The 16,081-nt window shown below is 45.5% G+C and overlaps 1 protein-coding gene across 1 annotated transcript in view; it reads left to right on the top strand.

Moving 5' to 3' along the window:
* The window catches only part of RPH3A (rabphilin 3A), a 293,276-nt gene that overhangs the window by 210,753 nt on the left and 66,442 nt on the right, over positions 1 to 16,081 (top strand). Inside the window, exon 3 of the mRNA XM_047760895.1 lies at positions 15,463 to 15,551. Coding sequence (XP_047616851.1) covers positions 15,481 to 15,551 — 71 coding nt within the window. The 5' untranslated portion in view covers positions 15,463 to 15,480. The remainder of the gene's footprint in view (positions 1 to 15,462; positions 15,552 to 16,081) is intronic.

Genomic DNA, 16,081 nt, shown 5'->3' with positions numbered 1-16,081 from the left:
AAAGCTTATCTAACATGCATTTTCTCTATAAGGTGCATCACAGCTTTCTTGCACTTGGGAACAACAGACAGCACTTGAGCACTATGCCCAGGGGCATTTTAAAGAGCAAAATCCACTAACAGCACAGAAAATATGGGGAAAAATGGCACTAAATAGACCTCAAAAAGACTTGTTTTATGGGTTATTTTAAAAGAAGGAGAGAGAGAGACTTATTTACAGTATGAGAGCTGAAACAAGAAGGCAGAGAGTCCCTTCGGACTTCAGCTGGGAACATGTGCATTGGGTGAATCAATTCTTTTTCTGCTCTGTGCATCTCTGCATATGACCATCAAAGAACTGCAACTATTGCCTTTAGGGTTAAAAATAACTTTTAGTGACTAGGCAGATTCACGAATATGGAATTGACAAATAATGAGAATTGACTGTGTGTGACTGTGAGTCTGGACTGCACTGATGGCAAACCTAACTCAAACTAATTTAGGTGTGAGGAGTTCCCTGGTGGTCTAGAGGTTAGAACTCAGTGCTTTCAGAGATGCAGCCTGCATTCAATCCCTGATCTTGGAACTGAGATCCCACATCAAGCTGCTGTATGCCATGGTCAAAAACAAACAATCAAACAAACAAAAAACTAATTCAAATGATACAAGGGACATCTACTGGCTAATGTAATTAAAGAGTCCACAGCATAGCTGGGACTTGACTGGATCCCGCAGATTAACAACAGCTTGAGAGCTGACTTCTGGTCATCTCTTAATTCTACTTTCCTCTGAGTTAGCCTCAATCTGAGGCAGGCTTTTTCTGCATGGTAGAACCTCACCAAGTCCAAATTTGTCTTATCCTATCTAAATCCCAGTAGGGAAAAAAAGAGAGAGAGAGAAACTCCTTCCTAAGATTCCAGGAAAAGTTGCAGAATTGAGTCAAATAGACTAGTTTTAGGTACTTTATACAACTCTGAACAGGAGAGGGGACTAGGCTGATTAGTCAGACCAGGCTCATGTGACTGCCTCTCAGGCTGGGAATTGAAGTCAGCCCCATCAGTATACCATGGGTGAGGTATGAAAAGGATGGTTCACTAAAACAAAAGAAAGGATGGTTCACTCCTTCTCCTGGAGTGTTGGTACCAGGAGAAGGAGGTACAGATGTCTACTCCCTGCCCCCTCCGTGGAACTTTCAGTCTTGTAGAAGATGATTTCTGGGAACCATGGAAGGCTAACCCCTGAGTTTCTGAATTCCGAGTACATTAAAATTTCAGAGAAGAAAGGACTCAGGTGGCTGTAGAAGACTTTATGGGATGGTGAGAATTGAACTGGGATTTGAGGTGCTAAGTGGAGGAGCAGGAACATTTCAGGGGATGAAAAAAAGGCCTCTCAACACCATTCCATACCGTCCTGGTAGCTTCTGTGGCATGAACCTCAGGGAGAAAAGTGTGAGTCACATCATAAATTGATGATGTGTCCCACTTTTCAGGAAGTACATCAATGATTGCTTTCCTCTATACACACACACACACACACACACACACACACACATTCATATATTCACTAAAACTGAGGAGAGGAGGAGTAACATACATGTACCACTGTCTGTGGTTCTGAACCATAGTTCTGGCCAAAGCTCTGCTGACATCTCCCCAATTGTTCTCAGGAATGATGGCTTCTAGTTGGTTGCTGCTATTGTTTTCTGTTTCCATGAAATATATATGTTCTGTTGACACTGTGTCCATCAGGGTCCCAGAAGGAGACAGATGGCAATTCAAACTGTGTAATTTGAGGACAGTTTTTAAGAGGAACAAAGTATAAGTAGGATTAAGGAAAATCAACCATGGTTAGTGAAGCACCCTGAGGCTAGCAATGACAGGGAGCTGTTATGCCCCTGTTCTTGAAGGGGGAGATAAATAGCATTATCAGAATTATGTGAGAGCTGGAGAAGTAGTTGTAGGAGAGGGCTTTCTGACCAGAGCTATGAACTGTGTTAGGGGAGACAGCAGCCAGCCCATGACAACACTGTGGAAAGGGAGCCCTGACCTCACTCTCTTACCACCACCCAGCCTCCCCTAGTGCTCCCCATGGGAAAAAAATCTGAACGGAACCCAGAGGACAAGGGAGTTGATTGAAGTCATACATACGAGTCAGCCTTCTGCAGAATAGAAAAGGGTGGGTAGTAGATGTGGAGGGGCAAGCAGAAAATATGGCACATTACCCACATCCGTTAACTATTGCTGCGTAATAAAACGCTCCAAAAGTTAGTGGATTAACACACGGCCATTTACTTGTAATTCTACAGTTTGGGTGAGAATTAGTTGGGTGGTGCTTCCTGGACTCACTCATGTGGCTACAGTCATCTGGAGGTTTGATAGCATAATACAAGATGGTCTCATGTACCTGTCTGTTGATTATCTGGGCTTTGGGGTGAGAGCCTTAGTCTTCTCCCATGTAGACAGACTGGATTTCTAACATGGTGGTAGGAGCACTTTAGAGGGCAAGTCCCAAGAGGCAGGCACTTATCAAGCCTCTGTTTGTGTCATATTTACTGACTTCCTATTGGTGACAGAAAGTCACATGCTAAGCCCAGACTTAGTGTGGAAGGGACTGCACAATGTGGAGGCATGTTCATTGAGGACAACAATTCGATAGTCTGCCATACTGCCCCAGTACAAACTGAATCATGGCCAGTATTTTACTGTTTTGTTTTGTTTTGTTTTGTTTTTGCTGCTGGTTTCATATGCTTTTGACAGTGCATGCAATTTTCTGACTATTAAAAAAATGACTCTGGTAAAGTTGGATGTTGAGAGGGTATGTGTGTCCATGTCTGTCCCTGGTGCAATATAGATGCTTCATTTTCCAGAGTGAGTATCTTCAGATCTAGTTTTGATATAATGTCTCTCCAGAAGGTCTTAAGTCAGGGAATGGATGATGGCTTATCTGGTATAGCTTAAAGTGGTGTGTGTGTGTGTGTGTGTGTGTTGGAACTGAAAGTGTTTGGGGTGTTGGTGCAGTGGGATAAATGCCCCTCTTTGCTCTGAGTATTTCATCCCTGAAGCAGAGGAATCAGGCCGACCCTCGTGGTCTCTGTGGCAAAGGACAGTTAGGGCTGCAGATAACTCAGTTCCAGCTGAGTTTTAATCAGAATGAGTGTCATTACAACTTGAGCCTGAGTGGCAGCCAGAGGCCATTAAGCTAAATGACTTGTTTTAATACATAGACCTGTCTAATCACATTTTCCTATTTAGGGCTGCCTGTGTCTGTGCATGCATGTGCAAGTGCAGAAATCAATCCTGAGTTTTTCCCCTTCTCCTTGCTCACCACAGTGCAGTTGGAGCAGAGATTAGCTCGATCAGCAACACAACAAAGGCAGGTTCCCACTTTATCAAGGAATCAGGTAATTGGCTGGACTGTGCAAGAAGCCCTGAAGAGTGTTCTGTTAAGTGTTCTGTTAACAGTGCCTGCCTTTGCATTTTTGTGGTTCAGTATTTGGGTTTGTTGACTCGAGGTTCAAAGGGATTCATAACCCAGGGGAAGAAGGAATTGTTGGGAGTACGCCTGTCCAGCAGGAGACATTCTCCCCAGGAAGATCAATTCTGAATGCTCCGCCCTGCCTTTGGTGTGGGCCGCATGTGTACTGCCGTGGACTCATTTCAAATGCATGTACTGATGTGACTTACTGGCTGTGTGTCTTTGGACAAATGACCTTACTTCTCTGGGTGTCAGTTGCCTGATCTATAAAACTGGGTAATAAAAGATCATATTTTCTAGGATCATTATGAAGATCCAATGAGATGTTGCATGTGAAACAGCACATTTCCTGGCCCATAGTGAGCACAGAGAGGAGGGTTAAGTTATGCCGCAGAGACAATCCTCAACATTTCAGGGGCTGAAACAAGAGAGATTTGTTTTTCACAGTTCCTGTCATGACTCAGTGGAAACGAATCTGACTAGTATCCATGAGGAGGCAGGTTAGATCCCTGGCCATGCTCGGTGGGTTAGGGATCTGGCATTGCTCTGGCTGTGGTGAAGGCCAGTGGCTACAGCTCTGATTTGACCCCTAGCCTGGGAACCTCCATGTGCAGCAAGTACAGCCCTAAAAAAAAAGAGAGAGAGAGATTTGTTTCTCTCTCATGCTACCTTGATGGAGTTAGCCGGGGGTATCTGCTTTGCATTTGTCCTCACATAGGGACCCAGACTGAGGGGGGATCCATCTTCATACATCCATGATTGTCAAGACAGGAAAAGGGGAAAGTGGTGAAGTAGAGTTTCCACCTGGAAAATTTTATTGGCCAAAACAGTTCATGTGACCACTCCCAGCTTTCCAGGGGAGAGAAGGGCACTCCTGTCACATGAAGGAAAGCCAGAAATACTTAGTTATTAGTCAGCACTAATGACACCCATAGCACTCTCAAATGACCCTTTCTTTAATACAACTATGCTGTTATTATCAAAGAACATAATACATTTTGTTGTTGGTTTTATTTCCATCATTCATCATTATCATGCTTCACGTACCTAATCTGGCTTCAAGAATTCTGAGACATTTCCTTCCAGTGCCGAAGTTGAGTTCCCATCTTTTTAAGAAGACATGACTGAGATTATTATTAATAATAACATAAATCAGTGATAGCTCCCAATTGACAAGGGAGTGATTTGTGTCAGGCGCTAGACCAAGGATTTCACATATATCATCACATGTGATCTTCACAATTCTATTTTTAGATGTGTCTTATTAACATCCCCACTTTATAGATAAGGAAACTGAGGTGCAGGAAGGTGAACCCACTTGTCAGGCTCATCAGTGGAAGAATGGACTTGGCCCCCAAACCTGTACCCAAGTTGCCTTGCTAAACTGCCTGCTAAGAATTTGTGGTCTTAGCCTCTGGATCTTTAAATTGAAGCACGGGGTAGTCAGGGTGAGAATGCTGGAACTGCTGTGCACTGTCGTTGTTGACCCACATAAACAGGGATTCATCACTGGGCCACGTTCTCTCTTTTCTGTCCTGTGTTCCCCTCCTTCTAGCCCTACAATCACCCCAGGCTCCATCCCCATAAATTTGTCCATTTCCTAAGTATACCATGCCCATCGAAGCCTCTGAACCTTTGCTCACTCAGTTCCCTCATCCTTTTCTCCATCCTTCATGTCTTGCACACCACAGCTTATCCTTCAGGGACCAGCCCCAATATCCCCATTTGAGGAGGACCCACCCTACCCCCACCCCTAAATAAAGCCAATCCCATAACGTATCTGCTCCCATGGCATTTTGTACATTAACAAATCTAAACCTTTCTAGTCTTTCTCTCCATCTCTCTCTTTCTCTCCTCCGCCCCCACCCCCACACATACACCACAGTCTTTTTAGAGGAGGGAAAAAAATTAGTCTTTGTTTTTAATTAATGCCAGTTCTCTCATCCCGACTTTTAATGCTGCCACCTCATTTGTCTTATTAAGCACTTAGTTTTGCTTTTAATTAGTGCTGTTTATTGTCACTGAATTTTAATTGTCAGTGCAGAGTCTCAGCAGGCCTTGGTAAGGATGCTTTACAAATGTTTCTTGTCCTCCTGCACCACCTCAGCTTGGGTGGCAGTGTCTCTGAAGTAAAGGAGGGGGTTTATGGGGGATGGGTGAAGCTGGGTGTATTTTTTTCCAGACCTCAGCAAATTCTGGTTGCCTTTGAGATCCTTGTTTTCTCCAAGGTACTGGTCTATGAAAACACATAGAGAGAGCTCAGAGTGTTGCAGTGGCAGAAAAATCAAATCAAATTTGTCTTCAGGAGGAAAAAAAATGGAACATATTGGTTCATATGTTTAACATATGGTAGCCAAAAAAGACCAGTATAAATTCAGGTGTGGCTGGATCCAGCATTCCAACAGCATCATCAAGAATCAGTCCCTCTCCATTTCTCAATTCTATTTTTATCCCATGACAGATCTTTCCCATCTAGTGGCAAAAGTGACCAATATCAGATCCAGGCATCTGTTCTACCAGTTTAGCAATCCTAATGGAAAAAGAATGCTTCTTTCTATATAGTTCCAGTAAAAGCCATAGGGCATGCCTTCATTGGTCCAGCTTGGGTCATGTGCCTATCCCTGAACCCATGGGATATAATATACTTATTGGTCAAAGGCAGATGATTGGTCTACCTCTAGGGAGCAGATCTGGGTGACAACCCCCCCCATCTGAGCTAAGAGAGGGATGGTTTCCCAAAGGAAAATTGGAGTGCTGTTACTCAAAAAAAAAAAAAAAAAAAAGAAGGGGTAAGTGCTAGACAGACAAAACAAGAAATTTCTACCCCAGGAAGTTCCAATTCTGGCTCAGTAGTAACAAACCCAGCTAGTATCCATGAGGATGCAGGTTTGATCCCTGGCCTGGCTCAGTGGGTTAAGGACCTGGCATTGCTGTGAGCTGCAGTGTAGGTCACATATGCAGCTTGGCTCTAGCATTGCTGTGGCTATGGTGTAGGCTGGCAGCTGTAGCTCCGAGGAGACCCCTAGTCTGGGAACTTCCATATGCTGCAGTTGTGGCCCTAAAGAGAAAAAAGAAAAAGAAGAAAAAAGAAATAAATTTCTACCCCAGATATCCACTGCCATGTGTTGTTACTCAGGCCTAAACATACACCTGGAACTTAGACATTTGTTCTCCTCCCCAGCCCCAACCTCAGATAATACTAACTGACCTCCTTGCCTATTACTTAAAAAAGCATTTTATATTACCAGGCCCCTGCACACGTTAACCCCTTGGCTCTTCCTAACAAACCTGCAAGTTAGGCATGGCAAGGATAGGAATTTTTATGTCCTCATTTTACAGATGCAAAAACTGAGTCCCAGAATAACTGACTTGCCAGGGTCACACAGGACATGAATAGGGGAGCTGAGGTTGGATCCCAGGACTCTGTGTCCAAAGCTGTCAATTGTCCTATGATAAGGGGATGCACTATCAGTCAGCTTCTGCTGCTTAACAAAGCACCCCATAGATTAGTGGACTAGAACAACAACCATTTATTTATCTCAAGATTGTTTAACTCAGAGATTAGGTTGAGTTCAGCTGGATGGTTCTTCTGGTCTAGGCCAGACTTGGATGATCTTAGCTGGGCTTTTTTATGTCTGTGATCAGCATGTGTGTTGGCTGGGACTGGCTGGTTTATGATGGGGCAGCTGCAGCAGCGAGGACAACAGTGCCACCGCCCCCTGGCCCTGCCCCATCACATCATGGTCTCTGCAAACTTCCCAAGTTACAGAGCAGTGAGGGATGAGCTCTGTGCCTGCCTTAAAAACCTGTAAAAAGGGGACTGCCCATGGGATTTCTTAAACACTCATGGCAGGAACCATCTGTTGTTGCTTTGTGGTGATGGGAGAATCACGGGGAGGTGACAGTGAATTTGCTCTCTTTCAAGGCCAGGCGCACAGAGGGGCCTTCATCTTGAGTGTCTCCCAGGCCTATTTCTGTCCTTGTCTTGGGATACCAACTAGCTCTGTGTGCTATTACAGCCTTGGCCAGTTTCAAAGGAGGCTGGGAGATCCTATTTGGCTCTAGGAGCAAAGAGAACCCAGCCAGCAGCCTGCGCCCTCTGGATATTGCTAGATGTGTAAGGGATGCTGGTGCCCTGAGAGAAGAGGCTGGAATGGGCAAAGCATGCAGACGAATGGAAGGGCACTCAGCTCAGTCAAGTATAGTAGGCAAGGCAGGAGACCTCCATTCCCCTCTTTGCTGGACAAGTGAACTTGCCTTGGCAAAGGTGGGTAGGAACCCTAAGTGCCTGGCAGATAGTTCAAGCTGAATGCATGATTGAGACAAAATAGAACATATTCAGCTCACTTCTCAAAGCCCTTCTGTGGCTCCCACATCACTCCATGTAGAAGCTTAAATAGTCCTGATGATCTGACGTGCCTCCTACCCCCATACTGTTTCAGCTCCCACTCATCTCCCACTTGCTCACTCACTCCTGCCACTCTGCCCTCCTTGTCATTTCTCCAACTTACCAAGCACATACTCACCCCCAGGACTTTGCACTTGCTTTCTTCTCTGCCTAGAATGCTCTGCCTCAGATAGCCACATGGTTAAATCCATACCCCCTTCAGGTCTTGGCTCCAAATATCATCTCTCAGTGAGGACCCCTGCTGACCACCTATTTAAAATCAAACTTCCCTCTTAATAACCAGTCCTCCTTCCTGTTTTTCTCCAAAGTTCTCATTACCAGCTAACACGCTTTACATCTAACTTACTGTTTCCCCAGCAGAAGGTGACCTCCATGAGGACAACAATTTTCCTTTTTTTCATTGGTTTTAATGCTGTATCCCCAGTGCCTAGAACAGTGCCAGGCACATAATAATAGCTTTTTTGGGGGGGGTGTCTTTTTGCCTTTTCTAGGGCCCCTCCCGTGGCATATGGAGGTTCTCAGGCTAGGGGTCTAATCGGAGCTGTACCTGCTGGCGTACACCACAGCCACAGCAACATGAGATCCGAGCTGTGTCTGCGACCTACACCACAGCTCACAGCAACACCAAATCCTTAACCTGCTGAGCAAGGCCAGGGATCGAACCCGCAACCTCATGGTTCCTAGTCAGATTTGCTAACCACTGAGCCACAACAGAAACTCCAGTAATAGCTATTCTATAAATTTTTTTTTATTCTTCTCATTTCTTAAGAGAAGCTGGCAATCTGTATTTTAAATTAAATCCTGTGCTTGTGAAATATTGGCTTAATTTTACTTTTGAAGAATACTGCTTTGGGAGTTTCCATCTTGGCTCAGCAGTAACAAACCCGACTAGTATCCATTAGGACACAGGTTCGATCCCTGGCCTCGCTTAGTGGGTTAAGGATCCGGCATTGCCATGGGCTGTGGTGTAGGTCATGGTCACGGCTCAGATCCTGCGTTGCTGTGGTTGTGGTGTAGGCCACGCAGCTATAACTCTGATTCAACCCGTAGCCTGGGAACTTCTCTATGCCACAGGCATGGCCCTAAAAAGACAAAAAACAAACAGACCAACTGCTTTGGCCAAACAAAACACCTTTTCAGCCTGGATCCTGTTGGTGGACTTCCCCCACCCCCACTCCATCCCCTTTTGGAGTCCTCGGTGTAAGTTGCATTTCCCACCCCATCAGATAGTCTGAGTGATTTTTTTCCAGATTTCTAATTAGCACTGTTTGACTGGACTCAGGGAAAAGGGAAGGGGAAAAAAAAGAGACAGAGAGATGGAACTGACTGGGCACTGTCCAAGTGGTGGCTGCAGGTTCTGCTGTGGAGCATCTGGTTTAATTCCAATACTGTGGGTCTGGGAGGCCGACTGTGCATTGAACTCCACGCAGACAGCTGAAGCTCTCACTGGTTCCCTGCAGAGCCCTGAAGTGCCACAAACAGCCCCTGCCAGCCCAGCCCTGCCCCACCACATCCTGCGTAGACACCTGCTGTGGCTCTGGAGCTAAATGGGCTTTCAGGGTTATTTATGCAGTTCAACAAAAACCAGCAGAAGACTTTGAAGATTCTGGGGCATGGAGGCACAGTTCCATAACAGACAGTGCTAAAGGGAGCCAGGGGAGACATAGGTAGGACAAAATGCAGAGGCAGAAAGGCAGGGTTCTGGAATCTGGCTTCTTTGGGCTTGGGACAGAGTCCTCGTGTTATTTTAAGATGCAGATGCCATAAGGATTAGTACCAAGCTGTGGAGGTGGGCAGATTTGTAACAAGGCCTGGCTCTGCCACTTATGTAGATTTATTGAGCTCCCACTGCACTCACTGAGCTCCGTGACTGGTGTGAAGATTTACTGAGCATCTACTATATACCATACTCGGGACTAGCCGAAAAGTGAAAATACAGGGTCCTTTGTTCAAACACTATAAAGAATTTCAAGATGATGACAGCAGAACATCAAGCCAAATATGGACATCTAAGATCCTACTAAGCTCAGGATCCTTCTATGCTTGGGGCCCCTTGCGACTGTATAGGTGGCAGGCCCATGAAGCTGGCCCCGAATGCACTAGAGTTACAACTGTTAACAAATATAGACCCAGACCCTGATCTTGTGGATCTTATGGAATAGGTGGGGAGACAAGAGCAAATAAAAAATAATAATAATTGCAAATCATGATAAATATTATAAAGGAAACAAATAGGATGCAATGAGAATAAGGGGTGAGAAGAGGTGACTTAAACAGTCAAGGAAGGCTTCTTAGAGGAGGTGACATTTGAGCAGAGACCAACAGAAGATGAGAAGTAACCAGCCATGTGAGAGTGAGAGGAAGATGCTATTAAGGCAGAGAAATAGCAGAGGCAAAAGCCTGGAAGCTGGAAAAACCATCTGGAGTGTGTACTGGAGCATGGTCTGAGAAATAGGAAGAGTAGCAAGCAGAGGGTCATGACATTTCTTTGAGGTCACGGAAAGAATCTTAAATCTTTTTTTTTTTTTTTGTCTTTTTAGGGCCACACCCACAGCATATGGAGGTTCCCAGGCTACAGGTCTAATCAGAGCTGTAGCCACTGGCCGACACCACAGCCACAGCAATGTGGGATCCGAACCACGTCTGTGACCTCATGGCTCACGGCAACAATGGAACTTTAACCCACTGAGCAAGGCCAGGGATCGAACTGGAGTCCTCATGGATGCTAGTCGGATTCTTTTCCTCTGAGCCATGGTGGGAACTCCAGAATCTTAAATCTTATAGGCAATGGGCAGCCACTGAAGCATGTTAGTATTTTAAAATTATCGTTTTTAAAAAGTCATTTATTTTTAAATAGCTAACATATCCACGTGGTTGCAAACACTAAGGGGTATCATGTGAATATTCTTCCTCTTTCAGTCCCAGCTACCCAGTTTCCCTCCACAGAGGCAAACAATGCTGTCCATTTCTTGTGTGTTCTTTGCAGAGATACTTTTTTGCATATACAACCCCAAATCACATGCACATATACTCCTTTCTCTTGTGCACACAAATGGTGCTGTTCTGGAACATTGTCCTACATCTTGGCCTTTCCACTAGACAATTACTCTTGGTGATCAACCCACATCCCTCATAAAGAGTCTCATTATTCTTTACAGCTGTGCAGTCTTCTGCCATACAGATGCACCAACATCCAGCTAGCAGTGCTTATCATCAGGCATTTAGATTCCTTCATTGAAAGACTTTATGCTGGTCCTCGGGAATCCCACTTGAACCCCCTGTGACTCAGTTACTCATCTGTGGAATGGAAGAAGAACAACATGTACCTCCTGAGGCTATCATGAGGATTAAGGAAATAAAACCTGAAAGGCACTTAGCGAGTACCATGCCCTTGAATTTGAATCAGAGATTGTTGCTATTGTTGGTTTGGATCCTTGCACCAAGGTTGAGGGTGACCTGTGCCTAGGAGAAAGAGCTGGAGCTTCTGGCTTCCAGGGGAGGCAGTTCTTTTATTCCTTCTGAACTTGCAGCTGCAGTTGTAGCTTTAAGCCATGGCTTTGGCCCTGGCAGAGCCAAAGCATGTGATCTCTCGTCTCCAGGCAGGGGTCTGGGTGGGCAGGTCTCTGTTCATTGCTGAAGCTGAGAGACTGGAATGCAGCCGGGGCCCATGGCCCCAAACACTCATCAGAACCCAGCAATCTGAAGTCCAGGGAGAAATGTCCTACAGGTGTGAACAGAGTCATGCATAAGCCCACAGGCTTTGGAGACAGAGTTTGAGGGCTCGCTCTGCTACTTGGTAGCTGTGTGATTTTGAGCAGGTTGCTTAGCCGCTCTGGGCCTCAGCTTTCTCACCTGTAAAATGAGGATATTCCCACTTGCCTGGGGGTAGGATTGTAAGGATGAAAATGAATCATGAAGTTATGGAATTTGGCACATAGTAGATGTTCAGGAAATATGAGTCATTACTCTTGGATAAACTATAATCTAAGAAAAGTAGGAAAAGGGAATTGTCATTCTACAAGTGCTTACTGTGCGTCAGGGTCAGTGGAGGTGCTTAAACTCATCATCTCATGGACGCCAAGGTTCTGCTGTGGTCCTGGGGCTGGGAGCCTAGACATTGCATCTGACACACATATCTCTACGCTCACTCCTGGGGTCAATGGCTGGTTTCCCTCTGCGGATCCTCCCTGGCTTCCTGTCCATCACAGTGATGCTTTCTCTGTGGTGGCCAATGAGAAAGACGAGATGATTTGAAAGTGTCAGAGGCTCACCACTGGACTTTCTCTGTTTCTGCTAACTCATCCTCAAATCTGATATCTTGGCTGGACCTCATGGAGTATTATTTGCAGGCAGGCAAGCAGGGGATAGCTTAGGATCCCGCTCTGTCAGCTTGATAATGATCAAGCAGCTTGCCCTGGGGAGGAAGTGACAATGAGCTTGGGGATCAGAACTCCACTTTCCTAAGACTCTCCCTTCTACACCCATGTGAAGAGAAGTCCTCTAGAAGTAGAACCTGAGGTGGGGTTTCTTGTGCTAGTGGTGGGCTCAGGGGAGCAGGACAGGGCAGAGGAAGATTTGGGGCAAAGTTGTGGCTTCACCTCGAGTCTGGCCCCAGCCTGATGCCATGGGGAGCTCTGGAGCATGCTGGCACCACATAGCTGTCCCACCATGAGACAGAGGCTGCACTTTTATACCATCCCCTTGTTGGTTAGTCATTGGCTTTGCACTGCTCCCTGGGGTGGGGGCAGCCTCCTAGATATCTCTGGGCAGGACAGCTGCTCTTGGCTAAGAACATTTCTCTGGAAAATGGGAATACCATAAGCCCCTAGTTGCTAACACTTCTAGAGGTTGGGGTAGTCCCTGTCACTCAGGCTTCCCTCTTCAAGGCCCTTGACCAGGGCAAGAAGTCCAGTCCTGGGATGTGACACTTTGAGAAGCCTGTGTGGCAAAGCTGAAATAAGGGCTTTCCAGCATGGCTTCTGGTCTGGGGACAGACAGGTGGTTTCCATGGGGGTGGCCAACCAGTGAGTTTGGATTTGCAGACAGAATTTTAATAGGAAATGAATTTGAATTCCTGGTGTGCATTGCTGAATACAGGAAAGGATGGGCAAGCCATGTTCTGCCTCGAGGGCAACAGAATTTGGAGATCAGATATCCCTTGTCCCAGCCGCCCCCCCACCCCCTGGGGATCCTCCAAGGGTAGTGTTGCATCTGTGCCTCAAATCAGGAGGCATTGAAAAGAACATTCGCTGTCCAGACCAAGGGCAGCTGAGGAAGCTCATTACTGGGACTGAGGCTCTCAGTACCCAGCAGGGGCTAGGGGTCCCCAGGGGGCCCAGGGCAGCCTCATTCAGCTCTTGGCACAGGCAATAATGAAACGTTAAGGTTGTTTTCAGCAGATTTCCTTCACAACAGGAGCCATCTCTCCTTTCTTTCTGTTTTCAAAGTGGAAACAAGGAAATGGCCATATTAATCTGGGAAGATTATGTTAACCACACGGGAGCAGAGGAAATGGAGTTTCTGTAAGAGGCCTTTTCTTCCCTGTGTTCAACCATCAGCCCCCCTCTGGCTTCACTCACACATAGATTTAATAATTGCACTGGCTGCAGAACAGGAAAGACAGTTCTCTCCCTGTTCACTTTCCAACTTCTTATCTATTCAGCTTCTTAGAAAAAAGACTGTATTGTAACAAGACCTTCAGGGAAATCAGGACCCACTGGACACCATGATCTACCTTCTAAAGCTTTTTTTAAAAAATAAATTAAATGTAATCTCCATGGTCTCTTTCCCCTCACTCTTTGGCTAGACCTTGGGGGAGGGGAGGAGGGAAGGTTCAGAAAGGACATAAGCTTAGACGAGTTCAGCTGAACTTAGCATTGATGGAGACTCATGCGTGCATTCAAGAAATATTTTTTGTAAGATTTTTATTTTCTCTATTATAATTGATTTACAATGGTCTGTCAATTTCTGCTGTCCAGCAAAGTCACCCAGTCACACATTCTTTTCTCACATTATCTTCTATCATGTTCCATCACAAGTGACTAGATATAGTTCCCTGTGCTATACAGCAGATCTCGTAAGAAATTTTCTTCAAGTATTATATACGTGATTGTTTATTTTTTCTTATTTATTTTTTAATTGTTATTTCCCCAATACAATTTTTTTTCTACTGTACAGCATGGTGACCCAGTTACACATACATGTACGCATTCTATTTTCTCACATTATAATGCTCCATCACAAGTGACTAGAGATAGTTCCCAGTGTGACACAGCAGGATCCTTTATTAAGTGCCTTCTATGTGCCAGGAGCCATGCTAGGTGTTGGAGATTCAGCAGAGGACAAAACAGAAAGAGTTCTGCAAGAGGCTTACGTTTTAGCAGGAAGATTCCCACCATGGTGGTGCTGTTTTCACAAGCTGCAATTTATGTTTAAGATCTCGCTGGCCACTATGCAGAGCATGGATTAGAGCAGGGACCGAAGTGGGCCAAGGGTAGAAGCAGGGAGATCAGTGAAGAGGCTACTGTAGTAAGCCAGGCCGGGATAGTAGTGGTTTGGATTAGCAGAGTAGCAATTCAGGTAGAGAATATTGAGAAGATTCTGGATCTGTTATGAAGATTGAACCAACATAAGTTTCTGATGGCTTATGTGTAGATTATTAAAAAGAAAGGAAGGAGTTCCTGCTGTGTGCAGTGGGTTAAGAATCCAACTGCAGGAGTTCCTGCTGTGATGCAAGGGGATAGGTGGCATCTCTGTAGTGCCAGGACGCAGGTTCAATCCCCATCCCAGCACAGTTGGTTAAAGAATCCAGCATTGGAATTCCCATCATGGCTCAGTGGTTAACAAATCCGACTAGGAACCATGAGGTTGCAGGTTCGATCCCTGGCCTCGCTTAGTGGGTTAAGGATCCAGCGATGCTGTGAGCTGTGGTGTAGGTCACAGATGTGGCTGGGATCCCTCAATGCTGTGGCTGTGGCTGTGGCTAGCAGCTACAGCTCCAATTAGACCCCTAGCTTGGGAACCACCATATGCCATGGGAGTGGCCCTAGAGAAAGACAGAAAGAAAAAAAAAAAAAAGAATCTCCAGCATTGCTGCAGCAATTAATTAATTATTTAAATAAATAAAAATTTTTAAAAATTGAAGGAAGGGATGACACTAGCATTTGCCATAAAACTCTGAGAGATAGGTTTGGGGTTTTGCAGGGGGTTTTGTTTGTTTGTTTGTTTGTTTGTTTTGACCTGATCAAGACCAAGTTGACCAGTATGTGAGTCAGATGACATCCTCCAGTAGAAAGACCCTGACTTGGAGTGAAGAGCTTTGACCCTCCCTCCTGGGTTTGTGGCTTTGCATCAACAATGAATGGGAGGAACATGGATTAAAGGACGGGAGCTCTTCGCTCTGATCCATTTCTGCCACAAGGGAGCTGTGACCCTTTCCATCTTGGGACCTGCAGGTCCCCATCTGGGAAGTGGAGAAGCTGGATAAAGTTCCATTTCTTCTCTGTATCCCCCAGAGTACATGGCATAGAGCAGGGACCTGAGAAATAAGGAGAGATTGAATGTCTCTTTGTGTGATGACCTTTCTGGGCTGATGTTTTCCAGGAGCACCGGACTTCTGCCATGACTGACACTGTGTTCAGCAACAGCTCCAGCCGTTGGATGTGCCCCAGTGACCGACCCCTTCAATCAAAGTAAGTTGCTGGGTCTTCTTGAGAGTGGTTTGCTTTGGGGCAATGAGCTCCTGATTGTCACCTGAAGGAGGAGAGAAATAGCAAGGAAAGAAATAGAATTTCCCTCCCTGGAGTGGGGGAGGAACCTGGTGAGGGTTTAGCCATGGAAACTTCTCCACTAATTTTACTGCTTTGCAAGGTGAGAGTAATAAAATTAAATTCTGAGCTCCATGCCCTAAATTAGAGGCAGCCTGATGGAATGGAAAGAGTGCTGGGCCTGGTGGTTAGAATCAGACTTGGTTCCGGTTCCAGATCTGAACTAATTTACTGGGTGATCATAGGCGAATCTCTTTCCTTTCTTTGGGCCTCAATTTCTCCATCCAATGAGGAAGTTAGACTAGATCATAGGTTACAGACTGACAGGCCACCAGCTGACTCTGACTTTCAGAAATGTGTTTTTTATTTTTAGCCTGATCATTTAGAAATTGGGAAATTTTACATAACAGTAAGTTCACATTCTATATCCAGGAATTATTTATACCTAAGTCAGT

This window comes from Phacochoerus africanus, chromosome 15 (assembly GCF_016906955.1).
Source record: "Phacochoerus africanus isolate WHEZ1 chromosome 15, ROS_Pafr_v1, whole genome shotgun sequence".
Classification (NCBI taxonomy): Eukaryota; Metazoa; Chordata; class Mammalia; order Artiodactyla; family Suidae; genus Phacochoerus; species Phacochoerus africanus.
The sequence above is the reverse complement of the archived record's forward strand: the minus strand, read 5'-3'. Positions and strand labels throughout refer to the sequence as shown.